The 18,877-nt window shown below is 38.8% G+C and overlaps 1 protein-coding gene across 3 annotated transcripts in view; it reads left to right on the top strand.

The window, feature by feature from the left end:
* Positions 1–3,767, top strand: part of LOC135243016 (rootletin-like) — a 61,284-nt gene extending 57,517 nt beyond the window's left edge. For 2 of the 3 annotated variants that reach the window (XM_064314430.1, XM_064314429.1), the window contains 5 exons: positions 94–180; positions 298–463; positions 1,240–1,325; positions 1,728–1,807; positions 2,108–3,767. In XM_064314430.1, the coding sequence (XP_064170500.1) occupies positions 94–180; positions 298–463; positions 1,240–1,325; positions 1,728–1,763 (375 nt within the window). In that variant the 3' untranslated portion in view covers positions 1,764–1,807; positions 2,108–3,767. Of the gene's footprint in view, positions 1–93; positions 181–297; positions 464–1,239; positions 1,326–1,727; positions 1,808–2,080 lie in introns of all 3 variants that reach the window. The other variant, XM_064314428.1, reaches the window with a different exon arrangement.
* Positions 3,768–18,877: the final 15,110 nt, after the last annotated feature.

The raw sequence follows: 18,877 nt of genomic DNA, 5'->3' as shown, positions 1-18,877 counted from the left end.
CACAGACACACACAGACACACACACACACACACACACACACACACACACATACACATTTGCTCATATATTTATTTATTTTTGCGATTCTGCAGGTCCTCCTGAGGGTGAAGGACTCAGAAATCCAGTATCTCAAGCAGGAAGTCCACTCGCTGAAAGATGAGCTGCAGTCTGTGCTGAAGGTTAGATGACCACTGACCTTTGCGAGTACAGACCCTTTTGGTTCCTCACTGACCATGGCAACCACATGACCTTTAACTCTGTGTTTGAGCTGTCTGTGCTGTGGGTGCTCTTACCAGGATAAGAAGTACGTATCGGACAAGTACAAGGACATCTACACCGAGCTGAGTGTCGTCAAGGCCAAGGCGGACTGTGACGTCAGCAAGCTGAAGCAGCAACTGAGGGTGGCCGCAGAGGCCCTGGGAGAGAGGGTGGCTGAGGCTCCGCCCACTGCGCCAGCGTACGGTGAGATCACATCCCTCTTCTGCCACTGTATTGTTCCTGTAGTAGTGAGGGACAGCAGCACTTCCTGTAGCAGTGAGGGACAGCAGCACTTCCTGTGTCAGTGAGGGACAGCAGCACTTCCTGTAGCAGTGAGGGGCAGCAGCATGTCCTGTAGCAGTGAAGGACAGCAGCACTTCCTGTAGCAGTGAGGGACAAAATCACTTCCTGTAGTGGTGAGGGGCTAGCAGCACTTCTTGTAGCAGTGAGGGACATCAGCACTTCCTGTATCAGTGAGGGACAGCAGCACTTCCTCTAGCATTTGACGCAAGCCTCATTCAGTCTCTATACTGCTACTTGTCCGGCACTTGAGTCGCCATTTTGGATTGGCTTCTTCCCTTACTATGAGTTGATGTGATTGGTTTCCCCGTGAAAAGCAGCCTGATTTATTGCTCTGAACTGCACAGCTGCCACAGGCTAATGGCAGAGAGGTGTAACGCTGGCACGCAGGGGTACTCTTCACCTAAGCCACAGCATGGGCAAGGCCAATGGGACACACAGGGCGTTCGGTCCTATCCCGCTAACGTAGCATGTATCTTCAGCTAGCGTTCTGGTCATTGGGTGGTCATTGGGTGTTATGCCAATGACTGGAGTATCGTGTGGCAGCATTGACTTTTAAAGTCTTTTGAAGGCTTCTTTCAAGCTTCACTACCCTGCTTGACAGATATGTTATAGGTGACAGGCATGTTTATATTGGCAGGTTCATGTTGTTGATTCTGTGTTCTCTCTGGTCTCTCCAGACATCCTGAAATCTAAAAGCAGTCCAGACTTTCTGAAGAAGGAATATTCAGGCTTCAGCAGACAGATCGGAGGGGTCAGGTCAAAGGTCAGCAGCCTGATTGCTTTTAAACAAAGGTGGTCATGTGCATATAGGTTACAGGGAGTCTCGCTCACTGTACGTTGATTCATTATTTGTCGCTTTGTTAGAAATCGTTTTTGGTTGAAAGGAAAGACGGGAGCCCGCATTCTTAGCGAATGAAATATAAATTATAAATGTCTACGCAACAAAATCATTTTCATTGTATTTTATTCCTGTTTGGACAAAGAGACAGACATGTTTCGGCCTAAGCCGTCCTCAGTGTCTTGGAAGTTCTTCGTTTTTGGTTTACATCAAATCAGTCCTTGTACTTGCATTGTGTTCAGGAAGTTTGTCCCTGTTGTGTTCCTGTAGACCCACTGATACTGTGGAATGGGCGTGTCTGAGCCTTCTCTCTCTCTCTGCCCCCAGGGGTCAGACGTTGAGCGGGTATCATTGGACAGCTGACTGGCCCCCCAGGGTGTGGGGACGTGAGTCTCCCTGAGGTGCAGGTACGGTATCGGGGTACCTCCCATTCTGCGTGTGCCAGTCACCCCAGTGTGTGTGTGTGTGTGCGCGTGCGTGTGTGTGTGTGTGTGTGTGCGTGCGTGTGTGTGCGTGCATGCGTGCGTGTGTTTGTGTCTCTGTGTGCGTGTGTGTGTGTGTGTGTGTGTGTGCGTGTGGATGTTGCTGGCTGTGCATCTCCAGGCCCTGTTCCCCAGAAGGGGATTGAGATAATTATGTGTGGTGTGTGGGGGGTCAGGGCTTTCCTTTTCCATCCGTAGATACTGACCCATCTCTCTGTGTCCCAGAGACTGAAGGGGAGAAGCCCGTAGGTGCAGGAACGCACCGAGCTGTTTGACTCACTCCACCCCCTCCAGGATGATGTGTGCGCCTCTTCATCTCCCCAGCGTGAGGCGCTGTTGGTGACTCAGTAACGCGCAGACCCTCCTGCGGCGGGTGTCTGTAATCGCTGTGGGTAACGTGTGCACAGCAGTAGAGTGGCTCGTGGGGGGGGGGGGGGCTACCCTTGTGTGCCAGACCGCTAGCCCCTTCCAGACTGAGAGGGGTGACTCGAATCCTGTCGAATCCTGAGCTCGAGGGACCTGGGGGGACCACAGAAGCCAAAGCGAAAGCTCTGTCTTCATGCTGACCCCGCTGTCCGTGGAAAGATAAGAACACCGCGTCGTCTCCTCCTTCTACGTTTTCAAATGTATGCTTTCTGTTTATCAAACCTTCTCAAACTGGAACAAACGAGGGAAGAAGACTGCTGACAAATGACACTGGCGCCAATTTACAGTTAAAGCCAATCATCGCCCGGCAGGACAGCTTTTGTGTTCGTGGAAGACCGTGCACAGGAAGCGTTTCTGCGTTTTGGCTGCCTACTGGTGAAGGTTTACAGCGTGTCACTGCGTAGTCTTTGGCTGTGTCACCATGGGCACTTTTATATTGTTATTCACTGTTTCACCTTGATTAGTCTGTGCTAGTAGATACCCTTAAAAACACGAGAGGATCCTTTTGTTGCTTCTGTCCAGGAGACAAAGCAGCATCAGATAGAATAATAAATATTTAAATAATATACTCTGAGCTCAGTTGGAGTGTAAGCACAAGCAAAACACAACTATTGCTGGTGTATTGTAGTAATATAGATGTAGCTAGCATCAGACTCGATCCTTTTTCTTTCACCAAAACGTAACCAAAATGTAAATATTTAACCAAGGAGATCCTCATAGATCAGTTTTTTTTCCAACTGAAATCCTATCTGAGCTATTTTTTAAAGATGTGTAACATGGCTTTTGTATTTAAGGCTTCAGTTTTGCTTCTTGTGTACACAACAAATACTGTGAATTGTTAGAAGGGAAGAATCCAATTAGCATCGATAGCGGTGTTTTGATCTTCCCCTTTTTTTAGATGAACACTAATGTTGCTCATCTTCATGATTGCCAAACGTGGATCTGTTAGGACACCGTAATCTAGAAGCACATATGACAGCACATGCTCAACTAAAGAAATGAGTGCAAATCTAGTTTGCAGTCGATTGAAAATGGCTTTGACCAACTGCCCCTCCCACGTATGACATCATACTGTGCCCCTCCCACATATGACATCACACTGTGCTCCAGTTTCTCCTCGTGTGCTTCTTCCAGTGTCCGTCAGAAAGGAGTTTGAGTGGCAGTGCCATTCCTTGCCAGGCTGACCTCATTGTTTTCTCGTCCTCAGCCCTTCTCACTTGACTCACTTGTTGCTTCCAGACTATTCCGTCTCTTCCTCATTGGAAAAAAAAAAAATCAAACTCTAAGTTAAGTCTTGCATCAAAGTACACTGTTCAGTATTCAGAGCATAACTTGTACATAATTGTTTGCCAGAATTTATTTGTGTTTTTTTAATTTCAGTTTTCGCACTGTACATATGAATGGTGGTTTGAATGTAAAACCTTATAAATAAATGTGGCTTTTTTTGAACATAACACAATCCCTGTGATTGTCGTCTTTTCGTGCTGGGTCTTGAGGTTGGCAGCAGACAGTCGGCCCTCCTTCTGTATTTTTCACTTTGTTCAAAAAGTGAAAAACACAGAGGGTTACACAGGGACATGGGATCAAAGCAGAAACTTCTATGGCGGGGAATCAAACCCTTGGCTGCACCAGGGGTGGAGCGGGGGGGGGGTGAGGGGGATTCTTATGAGTTAGGCCAGGCCACCATATCGACCGCATCACATGGCCTCCCCTTTGTAAGGTTCTTATAAAAGTCAACAGAGTTACAGTTTTTACGGAAGCATCATCCTCCACTGAATCTTTGTCTATATCTCAGTAACTGTTGAAGTAAGTGCAGACTGGAGGTATAGTCGTCGTATATGTAGTATTATATATCTACATCCAGTGTGAGCCTGTGCCCCTCCTAAAGTCTGTGTGTGACCCTGTAGCTCACTGCAGGCTGAAGAAACCCTCAGCCAGCTGCTGCTGTGCAGAGACGCACAATAATCCATTGCCAAAAACAAACAGAGAACTCTATGGTGCTTCTTCAGGCTATATAGCTTCAAAGCTAAATAAGATACAAAGCAGACCCTGCCCAGCTGTGTTTGTTTTTGGGTGCGTTTGCCAGGTGTCTGAGAAGTTTCACCATATTGACCTGAAACCGAATGAGTCGCATGATTTTTATTTTATTCTTAATTGATGGAAAATCCCCTCAAAGTTTCCAAGGGGCAGCAAATCTTCTGCTCGGAAAATTCATTGTATTTTGGCTCTGAATGTCGGGAGGGTGAAGTGGAGATTAATGCAGCGGACGTCCTCATCTTCTGCTTGCTTGCTGACTGGGCACTTAGTTTTAGATCGCAGCTGAGTTTGTGCCAACAAGAACACGGCAGTGCTGCATTTTAAAAGGCAAGTTGCGTTTGTGATGCTGCTCTGAGCTCCGTGGACCTCATCGTTTTGCTCTGCAACTGAGCTGCTTTTTTCCTGTGAGATGTGATTTATTTGTGTGTGCAGGGCTGGGGACCAAATTATTTCCATAGAATTATTCCAGAAGAATATTTTGGAAGACTTGCAGCAGGCGGCTGGGATGTTTCTTCATCATTTTATTTCCAATTGGTATTTTCCAATAAAAATGTATATTTTAACATTTGTAGAAAACTCTTTATTATGGTGCTGTAGTTAACATGAATAATTTCCCTCACATAATGTGTGTGTGTGTGTGTGTGTGTGTGTGTGTGTGTTAACTATGGTGCATCTATTTTTTAGTAAAGGAGGCTGCAGGAGTCCTTGACTTGCATGTCTCAGGTTGGCCTGCAAGTGTCGCTGCTTCCTTAGAAAATGAAGAAGTTGTTTTTGTTGTTGCTCACTGGCTTGTGATTGTGTACTGTAATGAACACATACGGATATAGAGGATTATAGAGATCATGTTTTGTGTGAGCTCTGTGACCAGATCTATACCTGTATGTTGCTGGGGGAAAGAAAAAAAAAGTCATGGTGTAAACATGAATATCAAGCCAGGAAAACAGATTGACTCATCAGCACAGTTTTAACTCTCTAGGTCATGTTTAGTTTTCGTTCTCCTTCCATCCAATCTTATTTATCACAATTGTTAGCAGCTTTTGAGATGACAGCTGTAAGCCCCCCTCCCCTTCTAGGCTCTAGAGTCTAATAACACTGGCAAAGGTTAAAGAAAGAGATCTACCATTGGCAATTTCCAAAACCGGTTATCTCTGGTACAGTGTAAGTCGTCAGGCTAAAATTAAATTTAGTACTTACTTCAGCCAGGCCAGACCGGTCAGTAGTCTATAAAAACATGAGATGAGCTAAATGTAATTCCGGAGACTACCTCTGGAATATCTGAATATTCCCACGCTGTGAAAGTGTCAGGTAGAGTATCATCTAAATATTCCTCCTCTTTGGTACGTGATACTCTCGTACCCCGAAAAGACTCAGATTCTTGGGAATTGTAATCTGAATGCGGGAATATTCAGATTACGACTCGGACAAGCATCAGTGGCCAGCAAAACGCTGTTAAATACAACAGGTTGTAAAATTACACTGTAAAATTCCAGTGGGTTCAGTCGCCCCTGCTGAGGGCACAGGCAGCAGTGTACCACATGACCCGCAACTAGAACTCACTGTAACCACTGAGGTCGGGCCTGTGAAGCTTCCAAACAGCGGTATTTGCAGTACCTTACCGCTAATGTGACTGCCATTGCACCCTGGAACCGGCTCAGAAGAGTCCGTTCCCTGGCGATGCCCTCCAAAATGGGGCAGTGGGCGGAGCCAGCTTCTCTGCTGGGGTAAAGTCTGGTGCTGCTGGTCCTCCTCCACCAGTCTTTATCTCTCTGTGTTTGATCGATTAGGAATTTTGGAAACCGGAGTACCCAGAGGAAACCCACGCAGACGCGGGGAGAACATGCAAAAGTCCACACGGAAAGAGGATTCGAATCCAGGACCTTCTTGCTGTGAGGTGACCGTGCTCAGTGCACCACCATGTTGCCCAAAATCACGTGAGCCGGGTCAAATAACCTTGTGAATAAACATCCTTAACCCTGTTGAATGCAAGCAACTGATTGATTTGGTAATCCTGGATGTAATTGCCGATGAATTTCATTTGCCCTCATTCTACTGTTCAATTGACCCTTAAGCTGAAAACTGAAAACCTCTGAAACATTTGATTTAACAAAATCACTGAGACAAAATAAATGATTTCCTTTGAAAGAAGTTTGCAACGGCAGAAACATAAAATGTTATAAACCATAACTCCATCACGCACAAGCTCTTACTTTTCAGCCTGCACTCGAGTGAAATATCTACTCACTTCAGAAGTAGTAAAGTGCAAAAACCTACTTGGAAAAACACTGCGGTTATTACTTTGTTTTCTTTTGTAGATAATTAATTCACAACTCGGTGATCGATCATAGTACGATCCTAGGTGAGAATTCAATAAACAGACCTGTTTTGTCACCTGCAATCAACCAAATGATCTAGTAAGAGTAGACTGATTATGTAACTCTATTATCCCAGTGAAACCTGTTGCAGCTCTCTCATACCGAATTGAGCAGATTTAATCCGCAGTATAACTACTACACCACCACAAAAGGATAAATTTAGACGTGACAGTCATCCCTCTGAAGTGCCTGAGAGCAGAATTATGGCGGCTACAGTAGTGCGCTTCTCTGGGGTGAACGTGGGTACACAAGAAGAGAAGAGGATGGTTCCACAGGAGAGCGCCCTACAAACACCAAAGCCTGTCCTTTTACAATCACCGCACAGTTAAATATTCAGTGTTGGCACTAATTCAGGTTCACTAACAATGGTTGTGGGAGTCCGTGCAGGATGAAAGGTACGCTGTCAGTGTAAAATGCTTTTTCAGTGCGCATTTCCTATGAAATACCATTAAATTATCACTAGATGTCACACTGCTATTAGCGGACACACGTGGCACAACAAGTAATAGACGTTTAATCATAAAACAATAATAATAAAAAACAATAATTATGAAAGTATTTTCATAATGACTTATTATTGATATTTATATAGGATCACAGCTAAACAAGTACTACTGGCGGCTATGATCGCACCTCAATAAAATGCGTACAGCCCAGCTTCCAAACTAAATAAACATTAAAATGTTATTGTTACCGCATTGTACTTTAGCTTCTGATATTAGCTCCGACAGCCATTTTAGTTGCAACCGTGATTAGGCTAGTTTTTATGAACATACATTAGGCAGCTGACCAGTCATCTGAATGTAAGCTAGCAGCTTTCAGTCTCACAAACCCAAACCCTAACCCTAACCCTAACCAGCCACCCCCCCCCCCACAACAACCCTAACCCACAACCCTAACCCTAACCCACAACCCTAACAACCCTAACCCTAACCCTAACAACCCTAACCCTAACCCACAACCCTAACAACCCTAACCCTAACCCTAACAACCCTAACCCTAACCCTAACAACCCTAACCCTAACCCTAACAACCCTAACAACCAACAACCAACAACTGCTCCCCGTCAACCGCCCCAGGGGTTCAGCAAAGCAGAATTTATGGATGTATGGTTTTTGAAATTAAGACCACAGAATCATGTCCTCTACAGGAGACAAAAATGAACGGCTGGGTCTTAGCAGGCCATAGAGCCAGTAAAAGAAAGGGGGACTTACTGGACATGCCTGCACACATTAATATTAACAGGCCGAGGATGAAGCATCACTTTTTAATGTGCTGTGTGACATTCCCCATAAATCAAAAACCCTGTCCTTATGCAAACCCCTTCGGTCAGCTGTTCCAGAGGGGGGAAACTTAGCAGGTTATGTATAAATGAGGGAACGCACGCGAGTCCTCAGCCTCTGAGCACAGTACCTCCTCTCTCTACCCACTCTCTGCGAAACCAGGCAGGCTTAATCTGGAGGAGGTGCGTGTGATATTGAGTGTGCAATCCTACAGGCAGCTAAATAAGACTGAATTTTTTTGTTGTTGTTTGGTGTACCACCACTAATTCACACCACTATCTGGTCTGGACTGTTTTACTAGTTCTGCATGAGCAAAAGGCTCACCATAAACTTTTAAACCCAAAAAACATCATGTTCATTTGAAGAAAACCTCAAAACTAAGAATTAAGGTCAAGGGCAGTTATGAAATGTGCAAATTCAGTAGAATGAAGCGTTTATGTATTTACATAAGCTTATGGTACATTACTTGGGAGCTTCATATTTCTATTTTGTTATTATAATTCACTGTTCTTAATCAGTTAAACTCAGTAAAAGGGGCTGATATCACATCTTACTCATGCGTGAATCATAATCAAATGTCTGTATTCTCTGCTGGCTTCCAGGCACATATTTAATGAATCACAGATAAAGAGATGCATGCATATGCATCCCCATATTAGCGTGCTACAAATCACTCAAGCAGAACGAGAGAGTCCACTGAGACTCCACTGCTGGCAGTCCACTGAGACTCCACTGAGACTCCACTGCTGGCAGTCCACTGAGACTCCACTGCTGGCAGTCCACTGAGACTCCACTGAGACTCCACTGCTGGCAGTCCACTGAGACTCCACTGAGACTCCACTGCTGGCAGTCCACTGAGACTCCACTGCTGGCAGTCCACTGAGACTCCACTGCTGGGAGTCCACTGAGACTCCACTGAGACTCCACTGCTGGGAGTCCACTGCTGGCAGTCCACTGAGACTCCACTGCTGGGAGTCCACTGAGACTCCACTCAGACTCCACTGCTGGGAGTCCACTGAGACTCCACTGAGACTCCACTGCTGGGAGTCCACTGAGACTCCACTGCTGGGAGTCCACTGAGACTCCACTGAGACTCCACTGCTGGGAGATCGCCTGTGTTGGTTCTCTGTTGCAGTGCGGTTGCTGTGCAGAGAACGGTACTGGGTCAAAGCCAGATCGCTTTCTGATATTGTAGACATGTCTACATGTCTCACACTCAGTAGTTGTGGTGAGTTGTGCAGGACTGAGGAGAGCTATGCTGTGTCTCACACAGTGATAAAAAATTTGTCGTTAAGATAATGCAATATGTGGCTAGGTAACTATATAGGCCTATGTACCTTATCATTGAGTTTCCTAAGCTGTTTGGTGTTTATATATATATATATATATATATATATATATATACCAAACAGCTTAGGAAACTTAGGAATCATTGTTCTCATGATATAACCAACTATATATACACTCTTCACCGGCCACTTCATTAGGTACACCTGTTCAACTGCAAACTGAACCCGTTAACGCAAATATCTAATCAGCCAATCACGTGGCAGCAACTCAATGCATTTAGGCATGTAGGCATGGTCAAGACGATCTGCTGAAGTTCAAACCAAGCATGAGAATGGGGAAGAAAGGTGATTTAAGTGACTTCGAACGTGGCATGGTTGTTGGTGCCAGACCAACAACCAGTTCAGAAACTGCTGATCTACTGGGATTTTCACGCACAACCATCTCTTGGGTTTACAGAGAATGGTCCGAAAAAGAGAACATATCCAGTGAGCAGCAGTTCTCTGGGCGAAAATACCTTGTTGATGGCAGAGGTAAGAGGAGAATGGCCAGACTGGTTTGAGCTGATAGAAAGGCAACAGTAACTCAAATAACCACTCGTTACAACCGAGGTATGCAGAAGAGCATCTCTGAACGCACACCATGTCAAACCTTGAAGCAGATGAGCTATAGCAGCAGAAGACCACACCGGGTGCCACTCCTGCCACTTAATGAAGTATTTGATTATATCATGAGAACAGCAGCCAAAAATGGTAAAAAAAATAATTGAATCCTTTATTCTTCAGACTAGCTAGCCACATACTGTATTACCTTTATAACAATGACAAAATGTTATATATAAAAACAAAAAGTTTAAATTTTGAGAGCAAATTGCCCTAAAATATTAATGACCCTTTCTTATGTTTTAATCTTTAGCAAATGTCCTTGGTGTAAACAGAATAATCCACTCCGAGGTATGCGTTAAAAGGTTTGAACACACACTGTGTTGTGTTATAAAACTCTTTAATAAACAGCTTGTTGTGTATTATTCCTCATTTATATGTAATTATTCCTCATTTTATATGTACCACAAATGCAGGACACAAGCAGATAACTTGACTGATTTTTGCTCGAAATAAATGCACCCGTTACCACAGCAAGCAACGTACAGTGAACACACCCCATGACACCAACACACCTTTTCTTTATTTTGCAATCTGGATAACCATAATCCACATGCACTGTTTTTTTACAGAAGCTCATCATTTTCAAATTTAACGGCTCCAAAAATACAAAAGAGGTGGGATGAGGATGCGTTGAGTGACCTCAGCTTGAAAACAGGACATGATTGAATCTTTTTTTATCTCAAAAATTGCATATTATGAATAGAAATGGGTTGTATGGTGATTCTTTTGTTAGGATCCCCACATAACAACATAATGCAGTAACATAATCATGAGTGATTATGCATTTTTGGTCATCTTGGCGTTGTAGATTTGGGGAATATTGACTGTGCATTGTCCCCCTGTAACTTTTGAGAGTTTGAAGAGAGTGACTGACAAGGCAGTAACAGGTGGATTTTATTGTAATGTGAATATTAACTAGGTATCATGCTTAATCATTGTACATTTTTTGGCTGTTGCAATACTCGCTACCTAGCTAGGTGGCTAGGGAACTCCTAGCTAAGTGATCAAGTTGGAAATCTGTAAATTAATAGAATAGCCCATGTATTGTTTTCATAGCTTGTTAGCCAACTACAATGTGAGCCCCCATGCCAAACCACGCCTCTTTTCTGGGCTTTTTGGCCTGATGTGTTGCGTAGGCCAAAATAATAAGCAAGCTATACTGCCGTCCAAAGGCTAACCGCAGTAACTACATTTTGGTCGAAATTGAGTTATAACTAAAAATGAACTTCTTGATATCTGTTTTATCTTGTGACAAAGTTTCAGAGTTAAATTTTGCTTTGTTTTAGAGAAAAAACGGTATAAAAATTGCAGTAACTACAAAACCCGACTCAAAACCATGGCAGACCGCAGTAAGTGAAGTTACTGCGGTCTGCTTTGGGATTCTACCGGCCGATTTTGCGATCTACCCATCTAAGTTACCTCACGCGACTGCTTTGGGATTCTACCACCAGCCGATTTCACCCATCTAACCTCACACAACAAAGCTGTTTAAGATGGCACTATCCAGCGGAAAGAGGATAGTGGAACTGGTGTTGAAAAGAAAATACCCAGGTAGGCTAAGTAACGATGACATTAAGCGTTGAGAAACTAGCAATCACATTATAAAACACCTGTCAGCCTCGCTATATATGCTGACTGACAGGCGATGTTTAGTTAGCTAGCGTTATCTTACCTGCTCCCTGTAGCTGTAACATTATCATCTGTAACTTCACATCATCGCCGATGCCATGTCATGCACTTAAAGATTGTTTACAATCTAGCCTACGCATTGTAGGAATACGAGTGCGGAGAAAGAAGCGCATGTATCCGCAAATAATATAGATTAAAAATGTGCACAATTTCGTACTGCAAATGAAAATAAATGTAGGCTATAAGGCCTAGGCTACTCGCTAAAACTGCCTATTTGGGGAGAGCTGGCTATATATGATAGTATTGAGTAGCCTATTTTGTGGATTAATTGTATTGATACTCAAGGAAAATCAGGGAAGTTTCTGCCACTGCTTAGTGATTAAAACGGATTTTTCTAAATCGCATTTATCATTTAATCTCCCTAACACAATGCGAAGAAGCTGTCTGTCACTTTCCAATTGATTAGTCAGATCGTTTGCATGCTTGTTAATCACTGAAAATTAATTAAAACAGTTTGAGATCAATTAGTTTAAAGGAAAGTTTTGCGCTCCACCAAAACACGCCGCTGTTTAAAACATGTAATATAATGAACACATTGTACTGTGATTCAGTGTAGCCTTGTATTTATTCATTGTGTTAAATAGTAAAGACAAGGATAATGAAAATTATTAATGTGATTGTCATCAAGGCAACAACAGTGGTGGTGATGACAACGATGATGAAATTGAAGATGATGATGCAAAGTTTAATTGATAGGAAAATAATTATCTAGATAGGTGAATAAGTAAAAAAGTGAAATGAAATGATATTAAGACTAAACGTCTAAAATTCTCAATTTGTCCAGACTTAATTAAACATGCACAAATCCATAAGTAGAGTTGTTAAATAGCCTACTGTTAAATACAATTATAACAAAATCAGTGTCAAAATAGTTTTTGTTCACTGACAACACAATATAAAAGCTGAGAACATTGTAGTTACTGCACTTTGCTTTTGCATTGCTCTTAGAACCATTTAAGGCAATGCAAAGGCAAAGTGCAGTAACTACATTTTTGGGGTTAAAGGTCAAATCAGCCATCATGGTTTTTGGGCATAAAATTTACCTCATGAATACATGTACAATTAGTGCAATATCACTGATATACCTATAACACATTTGGCTGGCCAGTTAAAATACTTTAAAGCCATTTTTCTCAGTTTTACCCTTTGCGTAGTTACTGCAGTTAGGCTTTGTAGGGCAATATAGCCTTATGTATTTTTCTGATTTTCCACTGACATATTTCTTCCAAAAAAGTCTTCAAACACATTGTTGCTCATTTATTTCACCGGGGTTGTTCAATAAAGATGATATCCCATGCATTGGAATTAATGAATTGCATTTTTAAAAATTTAGCATTATTTTCACATTTTGGACATAAGCCTATAGCCTTATGTATTTTTCTGATTTTCCACTGACATATATTTCTTCCAAAAAAGTCTTCAAACACATTGTTACTCATTTATTTCACCGGGGTTGTTCAATAAAGATGATTTCCTATTGATCCAAATCAATTAATTGCATTTTTACATTTATTGCATTATTTTCACATTTTGGACATAAGCCTATAGCCTTATGTATTTTTCTGATTTTCCACTGACATATATTTCTTCCAAAAAAGTCTTCAAACACATTGTTGCTCATTTATTTCACTGTGGTTGTTCAATAAAGATGATTTCCATGCATGAAATTAATAATTGCATTTTTAAATTTAGCATTATTTTCACATTTTGGACATAAGCCTATAGCCTTATGTATTTTTCTGATTTTCCACTGACATATATTTCTTCCAAAAAGTCTTCAAACACATTGTTGCTCATTTATTTCACGGGTTGTTCAATAAAGATGATTTCCATTGATCCAAATCAATTAATTGCATTTTTAATTTATTGCATTATTTTCACATTTTGGACATAAGCCTATAGCCTTATGTATTTTTCTGATTTTCCACTGACATATTTTCTTCCAAAAAGTCTTCAAACACATTGTTGCTCATTTATTTCACCGGGTTGTTCAATAAAGATGATTTCCCATGCATTGGAATTAATGAATTGCATTTTTAAAATTTAGCATTATTTTCACATTTTGGACATAAGCCTATAGCCTTATGTATTTTTCTGATTTTCCACTGACATATTTCTTCCAAAAGTCTTCAAACAATTGTTACTCATTTATTTCACCGGGTTGTTCAATAAAGATGATTTCCATGCATTGGAATTAATGAATTGCATTTTTAAAATATTAGCATTATTTTTCACGTTGTTCAAAAAGATGATTTCCCATGCATTGGAATTAATGAATGCATTTAATTTGTTATTTTCACATTTTGGCAAGCCTTGCCTTATGTTTTTCGATTTTCCACTGCATATTCTTCAAAAAGTCTTCAACACATGTTCTCATTATTTCACGGGGTGTTCATAAGTGTTTCCATGTTGAATAATAATGCATTTATTTATTGCATTATTTCACATTTTGGACATAAGCTATAGCCTTATGTATTTCGATTTTCCACTGACATATTTTCTTCCAAAGTCTTCAAACACATTGTTCCATTTATTTCACGGGTGTTCATAAAGTGATTCCATGTTGAATTAATATTGCATTTAATTGCTATTTTCACATTTTGGACAAAGCCTATACCTTATGTATTTTTCGATTTTCCACTGACATATTTCTTCCAAAGTCTTCAAACACATTGTTCCATTATTTCACCGGTTGTTCAATAAGATGATTTCATTGATCAAAATTGCTTTAATTTATGTTTTTTCACATTTTGGACAAGCCTTGCCTTTGTATTTTTCTGATTCCACTGACAATTCTCAAAAGTCTTCAAAACATTGTTGCCATTTATTTCCGGGTTGTTCAATAGTGATTTCCATGATAATAATAATTGCTTTTAATTTGCTTATTTTCACATTTGGACATAACCTATAGCCTTATGTATTTCTGATTTTCCACTGACAATATTCTTCCAAATCTTCAACACATTGTCTATTTTTCCCGGTGTTCAATAAAGATTTCCTATTGAATAATTATTGCATTTATTTAGCATTATTTTCACATTGGACATAAGCCTATAGCCTTATGTATTTTCTGATTTTCCACTGACATAATTTTCCAAAAGTCTTCAACATTGTTGCTCATTATCACGGGTTGTTCAATAGTGATTTCCATGATGGAATTATGAATTGCATTTTAATTAGATTATTTTCACATTTTGACATAAGCCATAGCCTTATGTTTTTTCTGATTTTCACTGACATATTTTCTCCAAAGTCTCAACACATTTGCCATTTATTCCGGGTTGTTCAATAAGTGATTTCCATTGATAATAATTGCATTTTAAAATTGATATTTTCACATTTGGACATAAGCTATGCCTTATGTATTTTTCTGATTTTCCACTGACATATTCAATAAATTTTCCAATGGATTAATAATGCATTTTTAATTTATGTTTTTCAATTTTACATAAGCCATGCCTTATGTATTTTTATTTTCACTGATATTTTCAAAGCTTCAACCTTGTTTCTTTTTTCACTGTTGTTCATAAAAGTTTCTCATTGGTCAATGCATTTATTTTAATTTATGCATTATTTTCATTTGGAAATAAGCCTATAGCTTATGTATTTTTTGATTTTCACTACTATTTTTCATTTCAACAATTTTTTCATATTTCCCCTGGTTTCATTAATGTTCCGTTGATAAGAATTGCATTTTAAAATTAGCATTTTTCATTTTGACATAAGCTTACTTTGTATTTTTCTGATTTATGACTATTTTCCAAAAGTCTTCAACACATTTTCTCATATTTCACCTTTTCAATAAAGTTTTCTATGATCCAATAATTAATGCATTTTAATTTAGCATTATTTTCACATTTGGACATAAGCTTATTTTTCTGATTTTCCACTGACACTGATTTTTCTCCAGAAAAGTCTTCAAACACATTGTTGCTCATTTATTTCACTGTGGTTGTTCAATAAAGGTGATTTCCCATGCATTGGAATTAATGAATTGCATTTTTCAAGATTTAGCATTATTTTCACATTTTGGACATAAGCCTATAGCCTTATGTATTTTTCTGATTTTCCACTGACACTGATTTTTCTCCAGAAAAGTCTTCAAACACATTGTTGCTCATTTATTTCACTGTGGTTGTTCAATAAAGGTGATTTCCCATGCATTGGAATTAATGAATTGCATTTTTAAAGATTTAGCATTATTTTCACATGTTGGACATAAGCCTATAGCCTTATGTATTTTTCTGATTTTCCACTGACATATATTTCTTCCAAAAAAGTCTTCAAACACATTGTTGCTCATTTATTTCACCGGGGTTGTTCAATAAAGATGATTTCCCATGCATTGGAATTAATGAATTGCATTTTTAATATTTATTATTTTCACATTTTGGAGATAAACCTATAGCCTTATGTATTTTTCTGATTTTCCACTGACATATATTTCTTCCAAAAAAGTCTTCAAACACATTGTTGCTCATTTATTTCACCGGGGTTGTTCAATAAAGATGATTTCCCATGCATTGGAATTATTAATTGCATTTTTAATTTATTGATATTTTTCACATTTTGGACATAAGCCTATAGCCTTATGTATTTTTCTGATTTTCCACTGACATATATTTCTTCCAAAAAAGTCTTCAAACACATTGTTGCTCATTTATTTCACCGGGTTGTTCAATAAAGATGATTTCCTATGTCAATAATTTAATTGCATTTTACATTTATTGCATTATTTTCACATTTTGGACATAAGCCTATAGCCTTATGTATTTTTCTGATTTTCCACTGACATATATTTCTTCCAAAAAAGTCTTCAAACACATTGTTGCTCATTTATTTCACCGGGGTTGTTCAATAAAGATGATTTCCCATGCATTGGAATTAATGAATTGCATTTTAAATTTAGCATTATTTTCACATTTTGGAATAAGCCTTACCTTATGTATTTTTCTGATTTTCCACTGACATATTTCTTCCAAAAAAGTCTTCAAACACATTGTTGCTCATTTATTTCACCGGGTTGTTCAAAAAAGATGATTCCATGCCAAAATCAATTAATTGCATTTTTAATTTATTGCATTATTTTCACATTTGGACATAAGCCTATAGCCTTATGTATTTTTCTGATTTTCCACTGACACTATTTTCTTCAAAAAGTCTTCAAACACATTGTTGCTCATTTATTTCACGTGGTTGTTCAATAAAGATGATTTCCATGCATTGGAATAATAATTGCATTTTAATATTGCATTATTTTCACATTTTGGACATAAGCCTATGCCTTATGTATTTTTCTGATTTTCCACTGACATATATTTCTTCCAAAAAAGTCTTCAAACACATTGTTGCTCATTTATTTCACCGGGTTGTTCAATAAAGTGATTTTCCATGATTGCAATCATTAATTGCATTTTTAAATTTATTGCATTATTTCACATTTGGACATAGCCTAGCCTTATGTATTTTTCTGATTTTCCACTGACATATATTTCTTCCAAAAAAGTCTTCAAACACATTGTTGCTCATTTATTTCACCGGGGTTGTTCAATAAAGATGATTTCCTATTGATCCAAATCAATTATTGCATTTTTACATTTATTGCATTATTTCACATTTTGGACATAAGCCTTATAGCCTATGTATTTTTCTGATTTTCCACTGACATATTTCTTCCAAAAAAGTCTTCAAACACATTGTTGCTCATTTATTTCACCGGGTTGTTCAATAAAGGTGATTTCCATGTTGGAATATAATTGCATTTTTAAATTTTTAGCTTATTTTCACATTTTGGACATAAGCCTATAGCCTTATGTTTTTTCTGATTTTCCACTGACATATATTTCTTCCAAAAAGTCTTCAAACACATTGTTCTCATTTATTTCACCGGGTTGTTCAATAAAGATGATTTCCTATTGATCCAATCAATTAATTGCATTTTTACATTTATGCATTATTTTCACATTTTGGACATAAGCCTATACCTTATGTTTTTTTCTGATTTTCCACTGACATATTTCTTCCAAAAAAGTCTTCAAACACATTGTTGCTCATTTATTTCACGGGTTGTTCAATAAAGCTGATTTCCATTGATCAATCAATTAATTGCATTTTTCAATTTATTGCATTATTTTCACATTTTGGACATAAGCCTATAGCCTTATGTATTTTTCTGATTTTCCACTGAACATATTTTCTTCCAAAAAAGTCTTCAAACACATTGTTGCTCATTTATTTCACCGGGGTTGTTCAATAAAGATGATTTCCCATGCATTGGAATTAATGAATTGCATTTTTTAATTTATTGCATTATTTTCACATTTTGGACATAAGCCTATAGCCTTATGTATTTTTCTGATTTTCCACTGACATATATTTCTTCCAAAAAAGTCTTCAAACACATTGTTGCTCATTTATTTCACCGGGTTGTTCAATAAAGGTGATTTCCCATGCATTGGAATAATGAATTGCATTTTTAATATTGCATTATTTTCACATTTTGGACATAACCTATGCCTTATGTGTTTTTCTGATTTTCCACTGACATATATTTCTTCCAAAAAAGTCTTCAAACACATTGTTGCTCATTTATTTCACCGGGGTTGTTCAATAAAGATGATTCTCATGCTTGGAATTCAATGAATTGCATTTTTTAATTTATTGCATTTTTTCACATTTTGGACATAAGCCTCTAGCCTTATGTATTTTTCTGATTTCCACTGACATATTTCTTCCAAAAAAGTCTTCAAACACATTGTTACTCATTTATTTCACCGGGGTTGTTCAATAAAGATGATTTCCTATTGATCCAAATCAATTAATTGCATTTTTACATTTATTGCATTATTTTCACATTTTGGACATAAGCTATAGCCTTATGTTTTTTCTGATTTTCCACGGACATATATTTCTTCCAAAAAGTCTTCAAACACATTGTTACTCATTTATTTCACCGGGTTGTTCAATAAAGATGATTTCTATGATCAAATCAATTAATTGCATTTTTTAATTTATTGCATTATTTTCACATTTTGGACATAAGCCTATAGCCTTATGTATTTTTCTGATTGTCCACTGACATATTTCTTCCAGAAAAGTCTTCAAACACATTGTTGCTCATTTATTTCACTGTGGTTGTTCAATAAAGGTGATTTCCTATTGATCCAAATCAATTAATTGCATTTTTACTTTTTTTGCATTATTTTCACATTTTGGACATAAGCCTATACTGCCGTC

This window comes from Anguilla rostrata, chromosome 17 (assembly GCF_018555375.3).
Source record: "Anguilla rostrata isolate EN2019 chromosome 17, ASM1855537v3, whole genome shotgun sequence".
In the NCBI taxonomy this organism is placed as follows: Eukaryota; Metazoa; Chordata; class Actinopteri; order Anguilliformes; family Anguillidae; genus Anguilla; species Anguilla rostrata.
Note: the sequence above shows the minus strand (reverse complement) of the source record. Positions and strands in the feature narration are given on the sequence as shown.